Below are 20,691 nucleotides of genomic sequence, written 5' to 3'. Positions count from 1 at the left end.
ATGTATACAAATGGATTGGGGGAGATAGACAGATATAGAGATAGATTCATAAAGCAAATGATTGTTTACTTTTCCCTGTACTTGTTCCCACTTTAGATTGGTACATCAAACAGCACTGGTCATAGGGGGGAAGAAATCATATAAAACAACATATTCATAAAAAAAAAGCCTTATCAGTAATAGAGGTGGTGGAATTGTGTGTCCAAGCAAACATGGGATTTCACCCGTCAAGGATTTTGTCCATATTGCACTTGTCAAGGGATTATTTTTTTCCCTTAGCCATACCCATGAGCCAGGAGCTGCGAAAATCCCTCGTATTCCACACAATCTGCTGCAATTTATCCCTACTCCAATTGCGTATAATACCTCCATCAACGGCTAAATCAGACAACTCGAACAGGCCATAGCCAGTCGTCTGGGCCTCAAGCCAGACGCTCTTAAAACAAAAATCTTCCCAACTGAAGACAAATTAAACACAATATTTCCAAGACCTATCCAGTTGCCTCTGTCAGTGCATTGTCAAAAGCAGCAGAAGGGGGTTGGAAAATCTCCCAATTTACAAGTGTTTGAGTTACTTTGGATGAGCTGTCAACCTGAGCAAGAGAGGTTTTGGATATACATTAGCCTTTGTATTTTCTTCATGGCATCAACAACAAGACAGCAGCTATTTGTTAGCATTTTTCCTATAAAGAGACATTTCACTGGACACAGAAGTGGCAATCCCCCACTGCACGTCCTCAACAAGTACAACACTCAACTTAAAATCAAATATGCATCCACCCATATCCATAACAAAACCTTAATTAGTAGCCCCTACAAAGCAAAAGACCAAGTCATTAACTAAAATTAATGGACAGAGCATCCAGTTCAACAAAGTGCAACAAATGCAGAAATGCCTTAAACCTGCATTCTACCTGAATGCTGAATCTACCTTTTTTAGAAAGTGACCCACTTCTCACTTGATTTATTACCTCAGTAAAACATTTTCATAATGAGTTTATGGTCCCAATCGCTAGTTAAAATTTGTCTGCAATACAGAATGACGTTTATTTGATTTTAAAATTGGCAACACAGCAGGGGGTGTTTTAGGGCGTGGCTATGATGTGATTGCCAGTGAAAGTGTGTAGCGTGACTTAGAGCGTAAGGGCTCCTCCCTCCTCCCTCTCGTCCAAAACCGTCACATCCGCAACCACGATGGCTGTGACCGTAACGGTAGACTCAACTCAGCAGATCTCCACAAACCAATGGGTGACGCCACACATGCTCTGTCCATTAATTTGACAGTGAATGGTTTCAGTGAGCTCTTCATTTTTTCTGGTAGGAGTGAAAGGAGCTCGTAACCACTTAAGCCTCATCCCAGATGTTAAGATAGAGAGGGAGGCTAGAGTCAGCTGCTAAAAGATTAATAAATGCTGCTGAAAAGCAGGATATAAAATGCTTTTAGAGTTACTCGCCCCGATGGGGGCGGAAAGGCATTGATTTTTCTGCTGGAGCCATTGCTGTCGTTTGGCAAGATGGTGGTTCGTAAGTGAAGCAAGCTTTTCATGATAACAGCTCTGGCCTCTCAATGACCTATGAAGTGTGCCTGTTAAGGAGGCTCAAGATATTTAGCAGCCTGGATCAAAAGTGTTTTCCTCTCCGCTTTGATTTCAGGGTGTTTTTCTGGTTGTTAGCCAGATTTCAGGTGGACAGATCGATGGTGGATAAAGTGACACCTAAGTGATGGATCGATAATATAGGCGGCCAGCACGAAAAGATTTTACGTTTGTCTGTGTCTCTCATCCAATGACATTACCAAACCACACAGGAGCATCACGCCCTCCATTACGCTGATCAATAGAGATTTCACTCAGGCTGGCTTTCAAAGTGTAACGGATGTCAGGAGAGGGAGTGATCCAGCGGTCGCTCACAAAAAGACATCCTATAAAAAAAGCTACAGTTTGCCATATAGTTATTTTCAGTATGGTACACCTACGACGCATCAAGAAGACAGAAAGACAAAAAAGCAGATGTAATCCAACCAGGATTGGCTAAAAAGTAGTATAGTAGCATAGTGGCATTGTGGTCGCCAAGCGATAGACCATGCATGCAGTTGAGCTGAACGTGGCAGAGCTGGGCTGGAAGGATAAGAAATTATTGTTTTACAGTTCTGACACCAATATCAAAGAACAACTTGATAAAGTACAAGTCTGCATGTATAGTAATGTTTTTTTATAGTTGTTTTTGTTATATCTGCTTACCAAAAGACAAGTCAGTTATTGCAGGTTTAACTCTGACAAAACTGAAATTACTTTTCATTGGCCCAGTATACTGTTACGCACACATATACACATGTAAGTGGCCCACTTGTCCAAAATGTTAAACATATAACTTTAAAGGACATTGAATATTGGCATGAAGTATCTGCTGTCAGCTTTGAAAAAGGACCATTAATATTAGCCTTGAAAAACTTGCATCAGTTGAACCACGGGGCAAGCAAATATACACACATCAAACCTTCCAGTCACACAGACACACACAATCACACACACACACACACACACAGTGTGGACACACACTTCCAACCTGCATCCGCTCGACCATGTAACTTTATGGACACCTTCCTGTCCATAAACCCAGGAGATGGAATGGAGAGGACAGAGAATGCCTCTGAGACAATTGCCCAGTTAAAGACTGCACCCTAATCTCTTTCTACCAGCTCAAATCCTCTCTGATATTAAATGCCCTCTGACACTTTAGCCATGACATTGGAAGAGGAGTGGAAAAAGTAAAAAAAATGAATTACAGAAATCATGACCCATGTTGTGAAAGTAGGGATCGTAATAACTTTAATCCTCCACATAAAGAGTTTGTATTCTAAACAATAAAGTGCTGCGCTTACAGAGAGCTAGCTAGAAACGAGACGGCTGACAGGGAGAGGACAGAGATATGAAGAGAAACAGGAAGACAAAAAAAAAGATCAGAGCAGAGGAAATTAAATTCTCATATGAACAAATGTTAAACTGTGTGCGTTTGCATATCTGGGTGTCAGACATAATAAGTATGATTATTTCTTCATTCTTTTTGCTATACGACACTGCATGAGCCAATTGCCATCACATCAAAAGGCATCTGCATTTTACAGTGTGTCAGAGCAAAGGCTTTAATCATTCTCCCATGGCCTCCTTGTCTTGACACTGGTACCTCTGGATTTCATCATGCAGCTTCAGGGACTCAAGAGAATACAGGACAGACAAAAAACAAGTTTAAATTTAAGAAGAGCTAACAAAGCCAGGGTTGCTACAAAGGCTCAGTGACACCAGCTAAAGGGGCGGCATGGTGTACTTGAAATAAAGGTAATCCAGTGGCTTCATTACAAATTGTGTGTATGCACACAGTTGTGCTTCACCATGCATACACTAATTTCTTTTTAAGATTCGTTTTTGGGGAAATTTATGCCTTTTATTTGACAGGATAGCTGAAAACATTAAGTGGAAGAGAAAGGGGGAATTACATACAGCAAACCTCTATATATGGGCACTCGTTCTACCAACCAATTTTCAATTTCCTAGCGGGAGTCATCCCAAAAGGATTAATAAAGAGAAGTCTAAGTCTAAGTCTAAGTCTGAGCTATCTTGGCACCCGCATACAGTCATTTCTAAGCGTAAACCTTGATTTAACAGTTCCACTTAAGCTTGAGAATGTTCACACATTCAGAATTATTCCTGACCGAATAAGGCTGTATCAACAGCACCCCTGAGTGCAATGAGCAAAGGTGCATTTTTTCAAGTGAATTCAAATGTTCTTTTGTAAGAGGACAAATGTGTTGTGTCTTTTTCTAAAAGTTACATACTCTCACTTTATAGACATGTAACTGTTATGAATGTCCATTAACAAATGTGCTGTTTCAGCACATTTAACTTACATTGATATTTTTAAACCACTTGTTGCTGTTATAATGGAACTACCGTGGCTGAAAGGGGCAAACGCCCTGCAACTTAAAGGTCCTCTAAGCGATGTTGGGTGATGTTACTTTTCGTTGAAATTCAAAGTATTTTCAAACAAAACAACACTAGCTTGCCCCCCTCCCCCCTCCCTTCTGGGCTTCCGTGCACTAACCCCCCACCCCAAATCCTTCTTGTTGTTTATTGGCTGGAACGCTGGAACACTGTTCGGGCGTTTTGTTTACTGACGGGTTTGTTCAGGACACCCCCGTCCGCCTGAGCATTGATGATGCAGTGATTAGTGACGATTCTCTCTGACCAGTGAACAGTCTGCAGGTTTTAACGTCACATTTTGGTATCGCCACAGCTCGCTTGGAACCTCGACGGAGGTGATACTACAAAAAGCACCTGTTAGCTGGTATCAGGTACACTTTTTTTTTCTTTCAAAATAGGCGAGTAGAGGTACCATGGCAGGTACCCCGTAATGGAAAAACGCCATTGCAGTCTAACCACATTCAATTGTAATTACTAGTTTTGTGACAGCAAATGAATTATAGAAATAGTGGAAAACACTGTAGTCCATTGCAAGCCCATCCAAGTAAAATACTCCGCTGATTTACATATACAGCCTTTCACAATCTGATGGATAAAGAAAAAGTGAGACGTGATATTGTTCATTGCATCAAGGTGTGTGTGGCAAAAAAAAAACTTTCCTTTTAGCATTTGAAAAATGTAAAACTTGGTCTTTGCATGATGTTGTAAAGATGACTGCTGTATTTTACTGCACACCAGTGGTAAATGTCAGGAGAAGAAGGAAACAGTTCATCTGTTTATTCAAAACAGGCCAGAAGCATATCATTGTAAACGTTTACTTATATGAAAATGCAAGCCATAGCATCTTCAAATGTGATTCAAGAAAATCTCCGACCAATTTGATGATCCTCTTCCCAAGCTACATCTCTCTTTCTTTCTGCCTCCTATTTCAATTTCAACCTGTCAGTCAATAGCGCAACTTTTTATTGTCTGCTGTTGCCACTTGAACCCTCTAGCAACAGTCCGTCGCAGATTTCCATTTTTTTCTTTTTATAGCATCTGCATATAAACCCGCGACCCTCCCGCTCGCAACCCGAGGTGCTGGAAATAGAGAGAAAGTGGCGAAGGCGTTATTACGATGTCAATTCATAAACGCTGCATCCCAAGAGACTGCATGGATGAAAGTGCCAATGCCACTGGAAAATGACCCATCCAGCTGGGAAAAGTAATTTGCTACACAGTGGAGCAAAACAACAAACACTTAGATGTCGGCGTACGCACAAAGCAAAAGGTACAAACTGACATTAGGTACATAAAGAGAACTGAAGAGTGAAAATTGATGGGGGCAACTCAGAGGTGGAGGAGTGCATCAAGACTTGAGACTTGGGTCTTTATGCAAATGTGCATGGCTGTGGGTGATTGCACCGCTCTACAGGTGTTGAGCCCTCTTGGCTGTTGGCAGCGGGGAAGAACTGTCACTCTTCAAACAGATGGAGAGACACTGCCCAGGACTAAGAAAGTCTCAGAGGGCAGAGAATAGCATGGCCAGGTGTCTCTCACACACACACACACACATACACACACACACACACACACACACACACACACACACACACACTTCATATGTTCTTGAGCACCAGGAGGACGCCACTTGATTGCTCAAAAATCCCACCTGGAAAATGGCACACAGCTACATATAATCTATTTGTTTTGAGGTCGACAGCATGACATAAAAGGAAATGACTCATTGATAGTTAAATGGTGCATGTGTCTTTGTGTAAGCAACAGAAGAGAAGAGAAGAAGAAAGAGTAAGTGAAAGGCAGCAGCTGTGTGTACATTCAAGCAGCATAAAAGTGTGATTTTCAGATGTAGTGAAGGATTATCAAACAGATATGTCCTTCATTTGTGAAGCAGGGATGGATTGTTTAATATTTTTTTTCAATATATTTGAGCCTGCCTCACGAGAAACTGAAATAAAATTGGTGACGCAGAAAAACTTGTTCAGATCAGTTGCTGTTTCAAGAAAAACTGAGAATTCAGATAATTAAGAGCATTGTCTTTCAACTTTTTGGTGGGGCATACAGATGGGTAAGAAATGTTTTAAATGGCATGCAAAGTAGATGATAGATCTAATAAATCCCTGTTGGTTCCCATTTGATGTTGTAACTGATGACTACTGAAAACCTACACATTACACTACACAAAGATAATTCAAGGAAACCCTGTCTAAAAGAAAATCTAAACAAATGACGTTCCCATTAGTGCTGCTGTGATTAGTCAACTTAGTCAACGTAATTGACCATTAAAATAAGTCGACGGCATTTTGGGGTCTACTGTCTCACACGACTCACTGTAATACACCTCCACACCAGTCTGTGTGCTGTGTGCGTCCTGCTGGTTAATCTGCTATGCTCTTTCTTCCCCCGCTCCCTGCTTTTACTGCTTTGACATGAAAAACGGCGGAGGCAGGTGAGTCCTCCGAATCAAGTCCAAGAATTAGACCAAAAGCTTCCAAAGTATGGGAGTATTTCAGGCCAATTGGTGAAAGAGTGGTCAAACTTGACACTTGCTTATCCCGAGAGAACAACCATGATGCACAAGCACCTAAAAATGAAACACACAGGAGTTGTTTGAGATACGCCCATAGAAAAGGAAATGAAGACAACACAAGTATATGATTATTAATGAAACGGCAAGCTAGTTTGTACTGTTTATTAACTCTTGAGAAGTACAAGGACTGTCTTTGGATGTTAAACAGGCTACTTAGCAGTAATGTTTTAATCCCCGCCATGCACGTAAATGTAACGCGAACAGCATAGCTGCGTTCCTGCCTGCTTTCAGCGTGATTCATTATTAGGCAGAGCTAAGCGGGGGAGCTAAGCTAAGCGTAGTAGGCTAGTCCAGACTGACTAATATGGTATAGCCTAAGGGCTCCGGCACACTGCCTGCCTGTGTTCTGTTGTGTGTCAGTTGCGTGGCAGCTGCGTGGTGTTTTCTATGTTTTTGCACACCAGAAATGTCTGCCGCTGCTAGCCTTGCCCTAATGACAAGCAGAAGCATACTTTATGTTAAACATACTGATATAATTACAGCAAAGCCAAAGTAAAATTTGTGTTTTTTATATTGTTTACGGCACAGGTTACATTTATGTTTTGGCCCTTCAGTTAAAAAATAACAAACACATGATTTTTTTAATTAGTTGTTTAGAGTAGTCAACTAATCAAAGATTTTGACAAAAGATTAGAAATTTCTACTTCTAATTAATAGAAAATTAGTTGTGGCAGCACTAGTTCCCGTACAACTAAAGTGTATTCTTAGTTACAAGTTTGTTTGTTTTTGATTTGTTTTTTAAAGACTATTTTTTGGGGCCTTTACCCTCATTTGTTATTGAGAGTTGACAGACAGGAAAGGCGGGAGAGAGACGCAGATGACACACAGCAAAGGGCCGCAGGCCCGACCTGAACCAGTGGCGCTACAGAGGACCCAGACCACATGGAGGGCACGCCCCCGCTGAAAAAGCCAGAGGTTGCCCTAATTACAAGTTTGTTTGTTTGACCTATTCATCCACCCTGTTCTCCTCCCAATGTGGACTTTGAACACAAAGTTTGATTAGAAACATATTTCTCATAGGTGCTCCTGTGTATCTCTGGGTGAGCATGTGCCCCTTAATGTCCTTCTAACTTTGTGGCAACAGTTTAGAGGAAGCTGCTTCAATCCAGGGCGTGCAATAGGCCAGGTGGAAAGAGCAGTTTACACCAAATAGTATGCTCAGCTTTATAAATATGAACCAGAATGGAATTTCTTTTCCAGTGATAAATAAAAGAAGAATATTCTAAGATCTTATCTTAGTATATGTAAAGAAAAATTAAAGAGAAAATCAGGCTTGGATCTCACAAGTGTTTCCCAGTGAAGCTTTGCCATATTATTTACTTGTAACTACATTCATTATTTAAAGCTCTGTGTGTAGTAATGTGTGTTGCTCTAAGTGTAAGACCACATTTTTTTATAAGCTCATGCTCCCTGTTGCAAAGGCAATGTTGAAATATATCCCTGCTCTCGTGTGTGTCACGTGGTTCTTTTCCTTTTGTCTTTGCTCAAGAGGACAAACATGTTGTAAGAGACTGTTTCCATTAGCCCTCCACGCAGACCACAAGGAGAATGTGTAAAAGCTTTAGCACCAAGTGAATTCTGTTTCAAACTACAAATTGAGTTTCCTGTTGAAAATATAGCCTGAAAACTGATGCCAATTGATAGATAGATATCAGTCATATCCATTGACTGTTCAAAGATGGCAGCCACGTCAGCGCCCCAAAAGTGAAAAAGTCAAAACATTGCGATCACCCCTTGCGCTGTAAAGTACACCTCAAATAATCTGTTATTTAAGGTTGTTTTTATCACAGTGTTCAATGTTCACGTGTGGTTTTATTTAGGTATGGTAGGTTTAATTCAGGAAGGGGATGTGACGTCATGATCGACAGATGTGATTGTGTTTTCAATTACGAGTTTACATGCAGGACCTCAATCCCCAGACTCTACTACTGCGTAGACTCTGGCTCCAAATAACGTCACCAGTGTAAAATGGCAGCACCCATATCCGGTGATGTTTTTGCTTCATTTTGGTAAAGTGGGAGGAAGTGGAAAGGTGTTGTCCATCTTCTATGGTCATCATATCATATATTAGTAAAGACTATTTCAATTCCAATTTATTTAAATAAAATTAAAACACATGACACCATACCAAAGTCTGTCAATCAAACATTTAAGAGTTATTCTGCTTTTGCTTTGTGCATATATTTGCCAACATACGGTGGTGATCGTTTTATAATAATGACAACACAATATATGTAACTGTCAGTTAGTTAAAACAGACCAGATAGTGAGTATTACATGCAGTATACTGATGGAATTATTAGTTTGCAGTGTAGTGGTAAAATGCTACATGTCATAACAAATATCTAAGAGTTGATGTGGAATACAGACGTGAACTTTCCTGCAGAGCAAGGCGTGCCTGCATGGTTTGTTATGCAGCAGTAAGCGCCCTCTCCTCCGAGGTTGTTCCCTGGCTACAAGCTCGGTGTGGGGCCCCTCCACTCTCAGAGACAGATGTTAGGGGCTGGGCTCGACCATTCACTCTCACCATAATGAGAACTCAAGGGGACAAGGCGCACACACACGCTCATGCACATGCATGAACACATGTAATACCATACCTGCCACACACACACACACACACACACACACACAGAGGCATGCATGTTAACTTACAGTGTCTCTTAGTAAAAGGATATTCAAATAGAGGGCAGGCGGAGCGTAAGTGGGATGGGGTATGGGGGGGTCAGCCAAAGAGAGAGAGAGAGAGAGAGAGAGAGAGAGAGAGAGAGAGTCTCCTGCTAACCATTTTTGAATGTTTAATGAATGAACATAGCAACTTAATTATTCAGCACCCTATTATTAGCTTCTAGCCCACAGTGTCCGAACACGTACTAGTGTGCCTGCATTTGAGGAAGGAGAGTAAATCATGATTAAAATCTTTTTTTTGCATACATGCAGAACTTTTTTTATTTATTTACATGTATAAGTTTACATATACTGATTCATTTAAGTATGTATTACAGAAAAATGCAGTGAGGGTGTACATGTGTAGTACATGTGTGTGCCAGGCTGTTTACGTAGGTTCTAGTGTATGTTTTTGCTTGACACTCACAATCTCTTCAGGCTTACAAAATCACAGCCAGCTTAATAAAGTCAACAAATGATACTCCGAGGGTAGAACTAAAACAGAAGTCAGATTAAAATGTTAGCTTGAAATGTTCTTAACCCAATGCCTTTTAAAAAACGGCAATCACCACAAGGTCCTGGTGGAAGAGGCAGAAACTAAAAGAGAAAAAGTACTGGGAGACACAAATCCTGAGGGAAGAAGAGAACAGTGTGATAAGACCCGGCTAAGCCTCGCCGTCGGTAATTACCTCCACGCTAATGCTACACCAGGAAAAAAGAGGAGTTATTGCATTTGTGATATTACCGGCTCCAAAATTAGACAAAGGCAGACAAGGAAAAAACATGGAAAGTGGTAAGATCGAGGGAGATAGAACAGTGGATGAACGGGGGAGGGGGAGCAGGTACACGGTGACCCAGATCCTCCTCCTGGTAACACAGGGGGAGCTGCTACAGCCAGGCTGCTGTCTGCTGCAGGACCAGAGCAAAGGATGAAGAGATCCAGGACATGAATGTGAGCTAAAGCCATAGCTGCAGTGTGACAGCTGGTCTAAATCACAATAAATGTGGGGAAAAGCAGGCTAGAAAACAATCAAATTCTGATGTTTTTTTTGTTGATAACTACTAGAGCCTGTTGGGCTTTTATAAGAGCTGACAGGTTTCTTTGCTATCTCAATCTCTGTCTTCTTTACACCTGGGGAAGGAGATGGGAGCAACTTGGTGATTTCTCCCAAAACACAAAGGGACAAATGAGGCCCTGAGCGTCCCGTTAAAAATGAAACAACCCAGCAGAGAGTTAACGTCCCTCAGGATTTGACCTAAACACGGGTTAAAAAAAACCACACAAAAAAACACGCACACACACATACATGTTTGGGAATGCAATTACTGAGCTTGTGCAACAGCCAAAGGGAACTGTGGTGCACCGTTAGAGAGGGCAGAGGAGTAGCTTGTGTATGTGGATGTGTTTGTGTGTGTGTGTATGTGTGTGTATGTGTGTGTGTGTGTGTGTGTGTGTGTGTGTGTGTGTGTGTGTGTGTTTGTGTTTGTGTGTGTCAGTGGCCCAGTTACAGAGGAAGGATAACATTGCTGCATTTGTTTCTCTTCCTTCTACACAAAGCTGGTCCCACCTGTTCATTTCAAGTGCTCCACCTCTGTGTCTTTCTGTGTGTATGTGTGCATGTGTGTGTGTCGGTGTGTGGGTGTATCTATATATTCGTGCATTTGTGCGAAAGTGTGAGCAAACAATCACTACAGATATTACATGGATATATTTCACGTTTTGGGCCATCACCCATACGTCAAAGCACACACTTCCCCACACGATCATCAAAACTGCAACATTATTGGGTTATTGTGCAGAGATTTCTATAGCAGTTTGAAAATATGCCTGAGCAGCCGGTATGTGAGAAATGTTGGCTCAACTCAATACACTTCAGAATGTTGGAAAAGTATTACAAATTAGATGCTTTATGGTTATTGTCTCTGTAGCCCTGATGCTATGGACACACACAGAAAGAGCACATACTCACATCAGCACTTTTATATTCTCAGTTAGTGCTTGAAGTTTAAAGCTCAACTCTGTGCCAAAAATTAAAAGGTTCTATGGAAGTTATTTTGTACACAAAGTTCTGTTTATATTCAATGTTTCTCACCAAAAGTATATTCTTGAGGCATTTACTTTTTCTTAAAACATTTAGAAAACCAGTTGTATTAATATTTACAATCATGCATTGTTTAAATCTATGTTTGCTAGGTTGCTTTCACCGTCACTGCCTTTGGTGGTGCATTCTTTGATTATTACTGCAATGTTCCGCTGACTGACAAATGGAACATTGTGAAACCTGCAACAGGAATCACCCATGTTTTGCATGAGCATCTGAAGCCTGCATCCTTTTCTAACTCAGGCACTCACTCAAAAAAACATTTACCTGTAGCAGTGGGCAAAAACAAAGGGTACACATTTGTCATCTAACCATTTCTCCCTTTCCTAACACGTTAGGATTTCCCATCATCCAGTCTTACATCACCATTATGCCTCACTAAGTAAAAGTTCATGTTTAAACATTACTGCTTAGCATTATTGAAATGCTGCACATACCCTGGCCATTGTCACCCGTCCATCTGTCACTCATCAGTCACTGCTCAGCCTTATAATAGCTGTGACAGGCTGTCAAGTCCCTGGTGTGCTCTCACATAGCTCCACCCCTCCAATATTCCTGCACACTGGTGTATGCAAATGCCCACTCACACTGAGGCACAAGCTAATAGAAAGACAAAATTGTCCAATATGTCTGCTTTTCAGCACAATAGATAGTTCCATTACTTCAGTTTCTTGCTGAGTGTCATTGGCTCATTTCAGGACCAAGGACAGCGCCACGCATTCGAGTTTAACTCCTCTGTTGTTCTGCCATTTTCAGTAAGTGTGCAGTATTTCTAACAGAGAATAAAAACAACACTCTCTGCCATCAAAACAACAACAGTGATGCAGCTTCAAAGCCTTTAAAGCAATCTAGGATGCATCAACATGTATTAAATATACAGAGGCTTGATGATACAGTGTTTGGAGCAAGATAAATGTTTGGCACCCAGCTCTTTTTGTTTGAGAAATACATAATGACTCATACTTTCAGTAAACATGAACATAAAGCAGTGACGGTTTGATAAGGGCAGAGATAAAAGGTAAACAGACATAAGACAGGCAGACCTTGTCTCCCATCACTCTCCATTACAACCACGGCAGAGGGGGGAAAGACTTTGTAGCATCTGCTGCCCGGCTGGACTAATGCCAGGGGCACTGACACTGGTACTGTAACTCAGCCAGCGATGAATACAATGCCTTTTATCAGGGCCAATATATCTTTGGACCTCCTGCTGATTGAGTTTTAACTGACCAAAAAGCTCAGAGGACAATGAGACTGTGCATCGACAAGTGGAGAAGAAATTGCTGATGCTGGTATGTGGTTATGTTTCTATGTAAAAAGACAAAATACCAGCATGTGTTTTCTTTGTAGTTTGTGTGCATTCAGGGATGTTTGGGTGTATAAATATAAGCTCTGCCAGCTCCTGTACAGCCTGTGAGTGGCTAGCATATGGGATGACAACTGTTGCCTTCATGGGGAAATAGACAGATTAATTGAAATTGAGCACAGATAGGAAAACAGACACGAAAGTGATGAGCACTTAACACAATCATTAAGACAAACTCACACAGGGACAGCTTGTGTAGTGTGTAATTTTGTGTTATGTGCTTTTGTTTTTGTGTTGGGCTTTGAGGGGATGTAGACTAATGAAGAAAATAAAATTAACGCTTGATTAATTTGTGTGTGCAGGTAGCTCAATACCTGTGGATAATCATCAGCCTTGAAAACCATTAGCAAATGCATGCTAATAGGGTAGTGTGTAGAGTAACAATGAAGAGGGTGTATTGCTGCTCGCAATCCCAAAACAGGCAAACAATGATCACTCAGGGCTGATCTGAATATGGAGGTGTCCTTAGAGGTGCAACTGCAGTAGCCTTACACTAGCTTCAGCATTGTTATCAAGCAAGCATATTAATGGCCCCAAAACATATGACATAATAGCCAGTGGTTTTAACAAAAACGTTCTGACTGGGATCCATGTAGTCCGGTCTTCCTTAGATCAACATTTTGGAAACTACACTGATTCACTTTTTTGCAGCATTCAATGACAACATTGTTTAGATAGTGAATTTAGTCATAATTTATATTTGTCAGAGCTAATTTAATGCATTTTTTAGAGCATTGTGACCAGTGGAATAATAGTTTTTACGACCTCTCACCCAGTGTGTGCTGCAATAGATTTAAGCACCCGGCAAATGTGTACAGGATAGGAATGTGTAGGCAATGTATAAATGGATGGATAGTCATTTTTAATAAAAACAGAAAACAGATGATTTTAACAATTAGGGGTGAATACTTGACTATTCAACAATTCAATCTAAGAATTGGTGGAAATTGTGGTAATGAAACAAAGGATAATTCCAGTCAGGCTTTACGGGGGTGCTGAAAGCCTGACACATAATTGTTTTGGTTTCTCTCAGTAAATCATGATATATAGTCTACTTTGTAAAATATTTATTATTTAGAGCACTCACATAAGAACATAGCACAGGCAGAGGATCAAATATATTTCTCTGATTCTGATTTAACATAAGCAGGGGGAGGAGCTTAGAAACAGCTGTTTGGGGCTTGTTGCGGTTTTGTTTACTGTCCGTTCACTCCCCTGTCGTTTCCCTTCTGTCTGTGGATTGCTACAATGGTGGGGAAATGGAATTACAGTAGGGTTGAAAGTTTTATTTACAACCATGCCTGCTAACTAAGTGACGTGTTCTGTCTGTCTGTCTATTGATCTCCGCCACTGAGTCCACTCCATTAACAGCGGTGCACCTTTGTGCTTTTTTTCTACATACATTTTTAAAAGAGGAAACAAAAATACAACAAACAACTTGTGCTGCCATCCGCGTTTGAAATCTTTAGTCTGTGTAGAAAAATGCAAGCAAACGTCATAAATTAGGAAAGAAAAGATGATTCGATGATCAGTCAACTGTACTTGACTTGACCGATCAGATTTAACTATTTAAATTCTTACATACATATTACCAACATTCACACAAGTCAAACACAGTACATGTCAACACTGAAAGCAGAGAGCTGTCTATGAGTTACTCAGCCACTCTTGTTCTGTCTGCATGTCCATTACTAGGGGGGTGCACTCCACTCAGAGTGCTCTACTTGTCATCTGTGAAGATTTATGAGTCACAGAGACAAAGATCTGCAACTTCCTCTCTGACCTTCTCTATCCTCTCACTTTTCCTCCAATTCTCTCCATCTTCTCCCTCTGATAATTTCCTCTGAAGTTAGCCAGACTCAGCTGGTGGAGACAGACAGGTCAGGCCCTATCTTTCTGTGTAACTCTTTGCTACTCATCAGTGTGTGTGTCTCATATATATATGTCATCACCCCGCACTGAAAAATAGAAGCAACTCTGCTGGTGAGATTGGACGGGAGGTAAGTGATTGGAGGAAAACAGGAGCAAATGGATGAAAGAAGGACTTGAGTGGTGGCAGAAGGAGTCATTTGAAAGCCCTGGTGAGCTCTTGGGTGTACATGTGTATAAGTGGTGTCTTTTCCATGTACTGTAGGCCATGAGAGCCAATCACCAAAAGAGCACAGTGAGAGTCTGGGAAGACACTTAAAATGTCTAACAAAAATTGATTATCCTTAAGAAGTGGGAACCAGGTGTAGCACTGCAGTAATGGCGTACACACACATTCTCACACACAAGTAAAACAATGTATTATTAGAAAGAAGAGAATAAACTATACAGCAGGCTGACCCTCCAGTGTAATAAATTTCATTTAGCTACTAGACTTTGCAACTGTTGACTAGTGACAACATAGTGTTATGGGATGATTTTAGGAGTGGAAGGGGGCAGAAATTATGTGGAAAACCCTGTCTTCATACTTGGCTTGGGCCCAGGTTCACTGTTCAAATTCAGGGAAATCTTCATGCAAAAGCATGTGTCAAGTGTCCCTTCCTGTTTTAACATGACAATGCTCCTGTACACAGGTTAGGTCCACAACAGGTTTCTGAGTTTGGTGTAGAAGGACGTCATCTTGAACCCAACCCATTTGGGATGATTTGGAACGCCAACTGTGTTAATGTCCAACATCATTGGAACATCACTGATGCTTATTAAATTGGAGCAAATCTCTGCAGCCAGGTTCCAGATTCATTTTTTTATTCAACCTTTATTCAACCATACAAGTCATTATGAACAAATTCATTTTACAATAGTGATGTTATGCATGTGATAAGTGATAAAGCAGCAGAATAATACCCATGGTTTTAGAACAATCACACATGGGTGTTTAGGTGTCCACATCATTAGTCATGTAGTGTAACATTCACTCATAACCAATATCAGGCACCCTTTCTTCATTACATTCAGCATTTTTTGTTGCTACAGCCTTATTAAGTCTGGTATGACTAGTAGCGTGGCTAATGTTAGCTGATATTTGCTAATTAAAATGTATGTGGTTGAGTAAATAATATTATATTTAACTGGCTTTCTGACTGTTCTGGTCATAGTAAGTTTTAGCATGTGAACACACTTGCAATGCATTGTTCATCAAAAGTAGATTTGCTATAACAAAATGTTTCTCTGTTCTCAATTTCATGACATATGTACTTAAAGTTCTCAGACAAATATTGATAATATTGTTATCAATATGTGTGATCTACAATTCCAAGAAAATGGGCACACTCAATCTGCTGCTAAATATGATTGAAACTTGGCTGCAAAAATTTGCACCAATTCAACAAGCATTAGTGAGGTCCCAACAGAATTGGATTGAGAAAGTTGGTTATCCAATTCATCCCAAATGAGTTGGCTTTGAGTAGTCAGAGTAGTTATACAATGGACTTTGTGGTGAAACTGCAGTTTCCAAGTTTTCAGAATTCTAACCACATTTTTTTGAATTTACTGATGTTTCTGTCCTTTAATTTTCTTTTCCTTTATTTTTTTTGTGAGTTTCTTTCCTTTCCTTTCCAGTATTGTCCTCTCTTTCTCCAAATACACCTTAAACAAGACCTAGACAATGGAGATTTTAACTTAATTTGCATAACCCATAATGTTCTCCTTTCTCTCTTCCCCCTCTCTCTCACACACATTTAGTAGGGCAAATCAATGTGCCTTGGCTGTCTGACTATCTGCTGCCAAGTATGGTCAGCCGTGACCACTCAAAGAACCTAAAAAAGAAAAGAAAAATGAGACACCCACTCACTGCGCGGTGCACCCAGTTCAGTCAGCTACTGAACTACATGTTCACATGCACTGTGACTCCACTATGAAACCTCCATGCTCCTCCCTTCTCTTTCCACATCTATAAAGACAATAGAGTTGGACGCAACACAAATACAAAAGGTAGAATAAAAAGAGTTGGATACTGTATGTAGAGCAAAGATGGAGGAAGATGTAAGTGTACAGGCTAGGTGGAATGCACAACACTAAGAACTGAAAAATAGGTTTCAGGGAAAAAACCTTCTTTCATTTTGTGGTTTTCTATGTAGGTTTAACAGAAGACAACAAACACCCACTCAACACTACTCCACACTCATTCCATACTTAACACTAAGCCAGAAAGGATGGCTTTATTGCTCATTAGCAATTAAAACAGCGTTTGTTCACTAAAAAGCTAAAGTTCACGATGCTGCAGAGCTTAATCTTTATCAGTAATCACAGCAGGGATCACAGGAACCCTCCCGCTCCTTCTTGTTTGAAGAAGATACACTGTAGCTTAAATCTATTCACCCTGACTAAATCGTTTGCCTCTGATGGCTATAGAACTGCGCAGGGATCAGTGGCCAGGCGCTACTTCTGTTGCTGCAAACCACTAAGCCCTCTTACTTCTGAAATGGCGTGGAGCTGCATCAAGATCAGCGAAGCTTCGAAAATGTAGGACAAACCAAGTGATTGTATGAAACAAATCTGTGATGTTCCTCCATGTCGCCGAGGCCTGCTTTCCATGGACAGAGCAGGATTTGTACAGCATCTTGTGTCACAGCCTCTTCTGAGGATTTATGAAGTGCTCCCATAAAGCACTTCCTCTATCCAAAGAGGGGGGACATAAATCTAACTCTGTTTTGTTATATTTTTTATTTGCTAATGGGATTCTCAAATGACTATCCTCTTGGTTTTCTTTACCTCTTGTGCTCAGACACAAAAGCACCAGCTTGCACAACCAGATACCCATGCAGAAGCCCAATGCAGAAAACAAAAAGACATGTGTCAATTAATCCTGCAACTTAGTAGTAGGCATTTCACTAAAGCAACAGCCTAAAACTTTTTACCAAGAGACATCCCCATTCAAACTGTTTGCATGTTTACAAACTGTAAATAGTACAGTGTGTTTAACTGGACATAATAAAGCAGCAAAAAGGAATTTGCCCACACTGTGGGCAGCTGAATTAAAATGCCTTGTGTTGGTAATGAGCTATCTAAATTCTGAGTTCATATTGCTTGGAATTACACAAAAGCGGGTCTGCGGTCAGCACTGACAAAAACTCTATAGCTCTTTCTGCTTCACTGCCAGAAGATTCTCCCTGTCGAGGCAGCGACACGGTTGGTCCTGTGGAAACGGATTGAGCCACAGCATGCATCTGTCAATGCAATAATTCCTTTGTGAAAACATCACTTTTGCATACTTGGCGGCTGTCAACATGTTGACTGCACTCTTTCACTCTTCACGCACACACACATCCACACGCACGCACACACGCATTCACGCACACACACACAGACGGATGTTAGCGCTTCAGGCTCTGATTACCGACAACCCTGAAACACATACTACGTATATACAAGTATATTTAGAGACACACGCACATGCACTCTAAGTCTGACTGGATTCTCAAGGTTGACTGTGATTAAAGGAAGTTGAAGATCCATGCTTTCCTGGAATAAAACAGTGGCTAAACAGAAAATGACAGGAGCAACGGTGCTTCAAAGTTATCTGGAAAACAGCTCCGCATATTGGTGTTAAGGTGGCGAATGCTTTGCCACACTTGACACAAATGCCTTATTTTAGTTGTCTTTTTAAACATTAACATCTGAAATGAAAAAACAGATCCGGGGATGAGAAATGTGAAATGATTTAGGTTTGTTGCTTTTTATGAGTTCTGCTTCTTGTGATAGGAAATGAGAACGGCAGTGAGGGTCCATCAATATCCAGACACAATAGACTCTTATTTTCTCCTGAATATAACTGCATTGTTCAGTGGCCCTAGGGATCAATTAGAATCATGGCGTGTATCCTTTTCGACCTCCATTGATTTGGCAATCATTTGATTCCTTCACAGCCAAGCTCTGGAAAAAAATAATACATCCCTCTTTACACTGCAAGTTCCCAGTTAGGTCTTGCTGTATTAAATGTATTAACTTTTCAGGTTAATACACAATATCGGCAAACAGGCAACAAACAGTGTCTGCATGACTACGGAAGCACACATATTCTTGACCACAACACATGATATTCACCTCATCGTGGCTTGCAGTTAAATCCTAATTCAAGTGCCTAAGAGGCAAAAGCTTGACCTCTGGGTCAGGTAACGGTCTGCAACAAGTCTATAAGCATATGTTTTTTTTCCACACACAACAACAATTGCAGCTGCAGCCATCCAGCTTACTAGATAGGAGGCTCTTTCCTGTGTCAGGAGGCAAGGAGGATGAACAGCTTATCACACTTGTGGTGTCTGTCGGCTGCCAGACGAAACTGACAGGTGTCACCTTGTTATTTTGCTGTGTAAAAGCCAACCTCCGTCCACAGGGAGTTGATTAGCACAAACCTGTTGCCACATTTACCCGCTCACTCACACAGATGCCAAGTTCACTGGAGAATTGAGCTGTCCTACTGCAGCGGGGATACAGGTGGACCTGAAAATAGGTCTGTGATAACAGCCAACAGTGTGGCACACATGTATGACATATGGACTTACTGTAATTAATTATATGTTTTCAGCTTTGTGGATTATTTGTCATGAAATTGTAATAAGCTCATTGCAGCTGTGAATAAAATTAGACTATTGATAAATCACCTTATTTGCATATTAATATAATGCACATCATTTAAGATGGCTTGATCAAAGTTTAGGTCAATTTACAAATGCTGCTGCTGAATGTTACAAACCTCATAAAATCCAAACCATCATCGATATATGAAAACATGAGATAAGTCAGTGTGCTGTCAATTTGCCCGTAGAGGAAGTCTGCATTTACAGTCATTGCAGTAATTGCACGTTAGTTTCATAAGGATATAATCATCTATACTAATTTTTTTTAGCTTTGGGAGTGATTTCCTCATCTTTTCAAATCTTTGCGTCCCTGTCCAGAGATAAGTTGTGTGAATTTGGTTTAAAGTTTGTGTTTTCCACAATAAGTTAATTATGAGTCACATGCACAAATAACATGACTGTTAATAATATTCTGCCAATTCTTAATTTAAAAAATGTTGAAAGGCACTGGGAGTTCCCAAATGCTACTTCTTTGCATATTTCCACACAAAACTGCTCCACTTTCCTCCTACCTACTGTAAGGGTTACATATAAGTCACAATCAAAGCGTATCAGGAAGGATCCTGGCACAGTCCAACAACATCTAATAATGTGCAGACACTTACAATACATATATTAGTAATGTTGCAACAAAGGAGAAGAGGATCACAACAAAACTACAAGTCTCTAAATCAATACTAGAGTGATGCCACATGAGGATAACCCAAAGAAATATGCTAAAGCATTGAGCACCATAGACAACACGCTCAACTGATATTAAGGGCTGCATAGTTATACAGTAAATATTACATGTCCAGTCTCCACATGTCCAAAGAAGAATACCGCAGGGTGACGGTATCAGCACCTTAGCAATCAGTTATTTTTCTGCATCCACACACAGCCTCTCCATCTCCATTCACTGTGCCGCACTCGCAGATGCGCGCCACACGTTGCCCTTCACCTACCGTACCTTTGGTGTGAGCGGCGCTCAACCCCAGAGCCACTACAGCCAACACGCCGGCTAGTCTCAGCATCTTCTCGGTAGATTTTCAGCTCAGGGAAGTAGAGCGACTAGGGCGACCTGTCTCCTCTTCTCTTTCTTTTTCTTCTCTCACTCTCTCTCTTTCTCTATGCCCTTCTCCTTTCCGCCCTCTCCCTACTTATTCAACGCCTCAGGTTCTCTCTCTCTTCTCTCTCTCTCCAAGCGTAGTGTGGAAACAGTTCAGTGATATGTGGGACAAGACAGGCAGCGTGGAGTAGAAGCAGAAGAAGGGAAGGTGCCCGTAACGCACCTCGCCGCACCGTAACGCGCACGTTGCACGCTGGTTGTGGGGATGGACGGACGAGGCAGCAACTGAAGTGGTTTCTGCTGAGACGGGACCGGAGAGCAAAGCACCCCAGGACCAGACCGCACGACGTCACGGGGAGGAGAGAAATCTATTCAGGC

General features: G+C 41.0%; 1 protein-coding gene across 1 annotated transcript in view; it reads right to left on the bottom strand.

The window, feature by feature from the left end:
- LOC117939613 (calsyntenin-2-like) overlaps positions 1-20,690 on the bottom strand; it is a 216,910-nt gene extending 196,220 nt beyond the window's left edge. The window contains exon 1 of the mRNA XM_034865074.1: positions 20,215-20,690. Within this exon, the coding sequence (XP_034720965.1) occupies positions 20,215-20,278 (64 nt within the window). The 5' untranslated portion in view covers positions 20,279-20,690. The remainder of the gene's footprint in view (positions 1-20,214) is intronic.
- Between the last annotated feature and the right edge of the window lies 1 nt (position 20,691).

The sequence above is a fragment of the Etheostoma cragini genome, chromosome 3 (genome assembly GCF_013103735.1).
Source record: "Etheostoma cragini isolate CJK2018 chromosome 3, CSU_Ecrag_1.0, whole genome shotgun sequence".
In the NCBI taxonomy this organism is placed as follows: domain Eukaryota; kingdom Metazoa; phylum Chordata; class Actinopteri; order Perciformes; family Percidae; genus Etheostoma; species Etheostoma cragini.
This window is presented reverse-complemented; position numbering and strand designations above follow the sequence as displayed.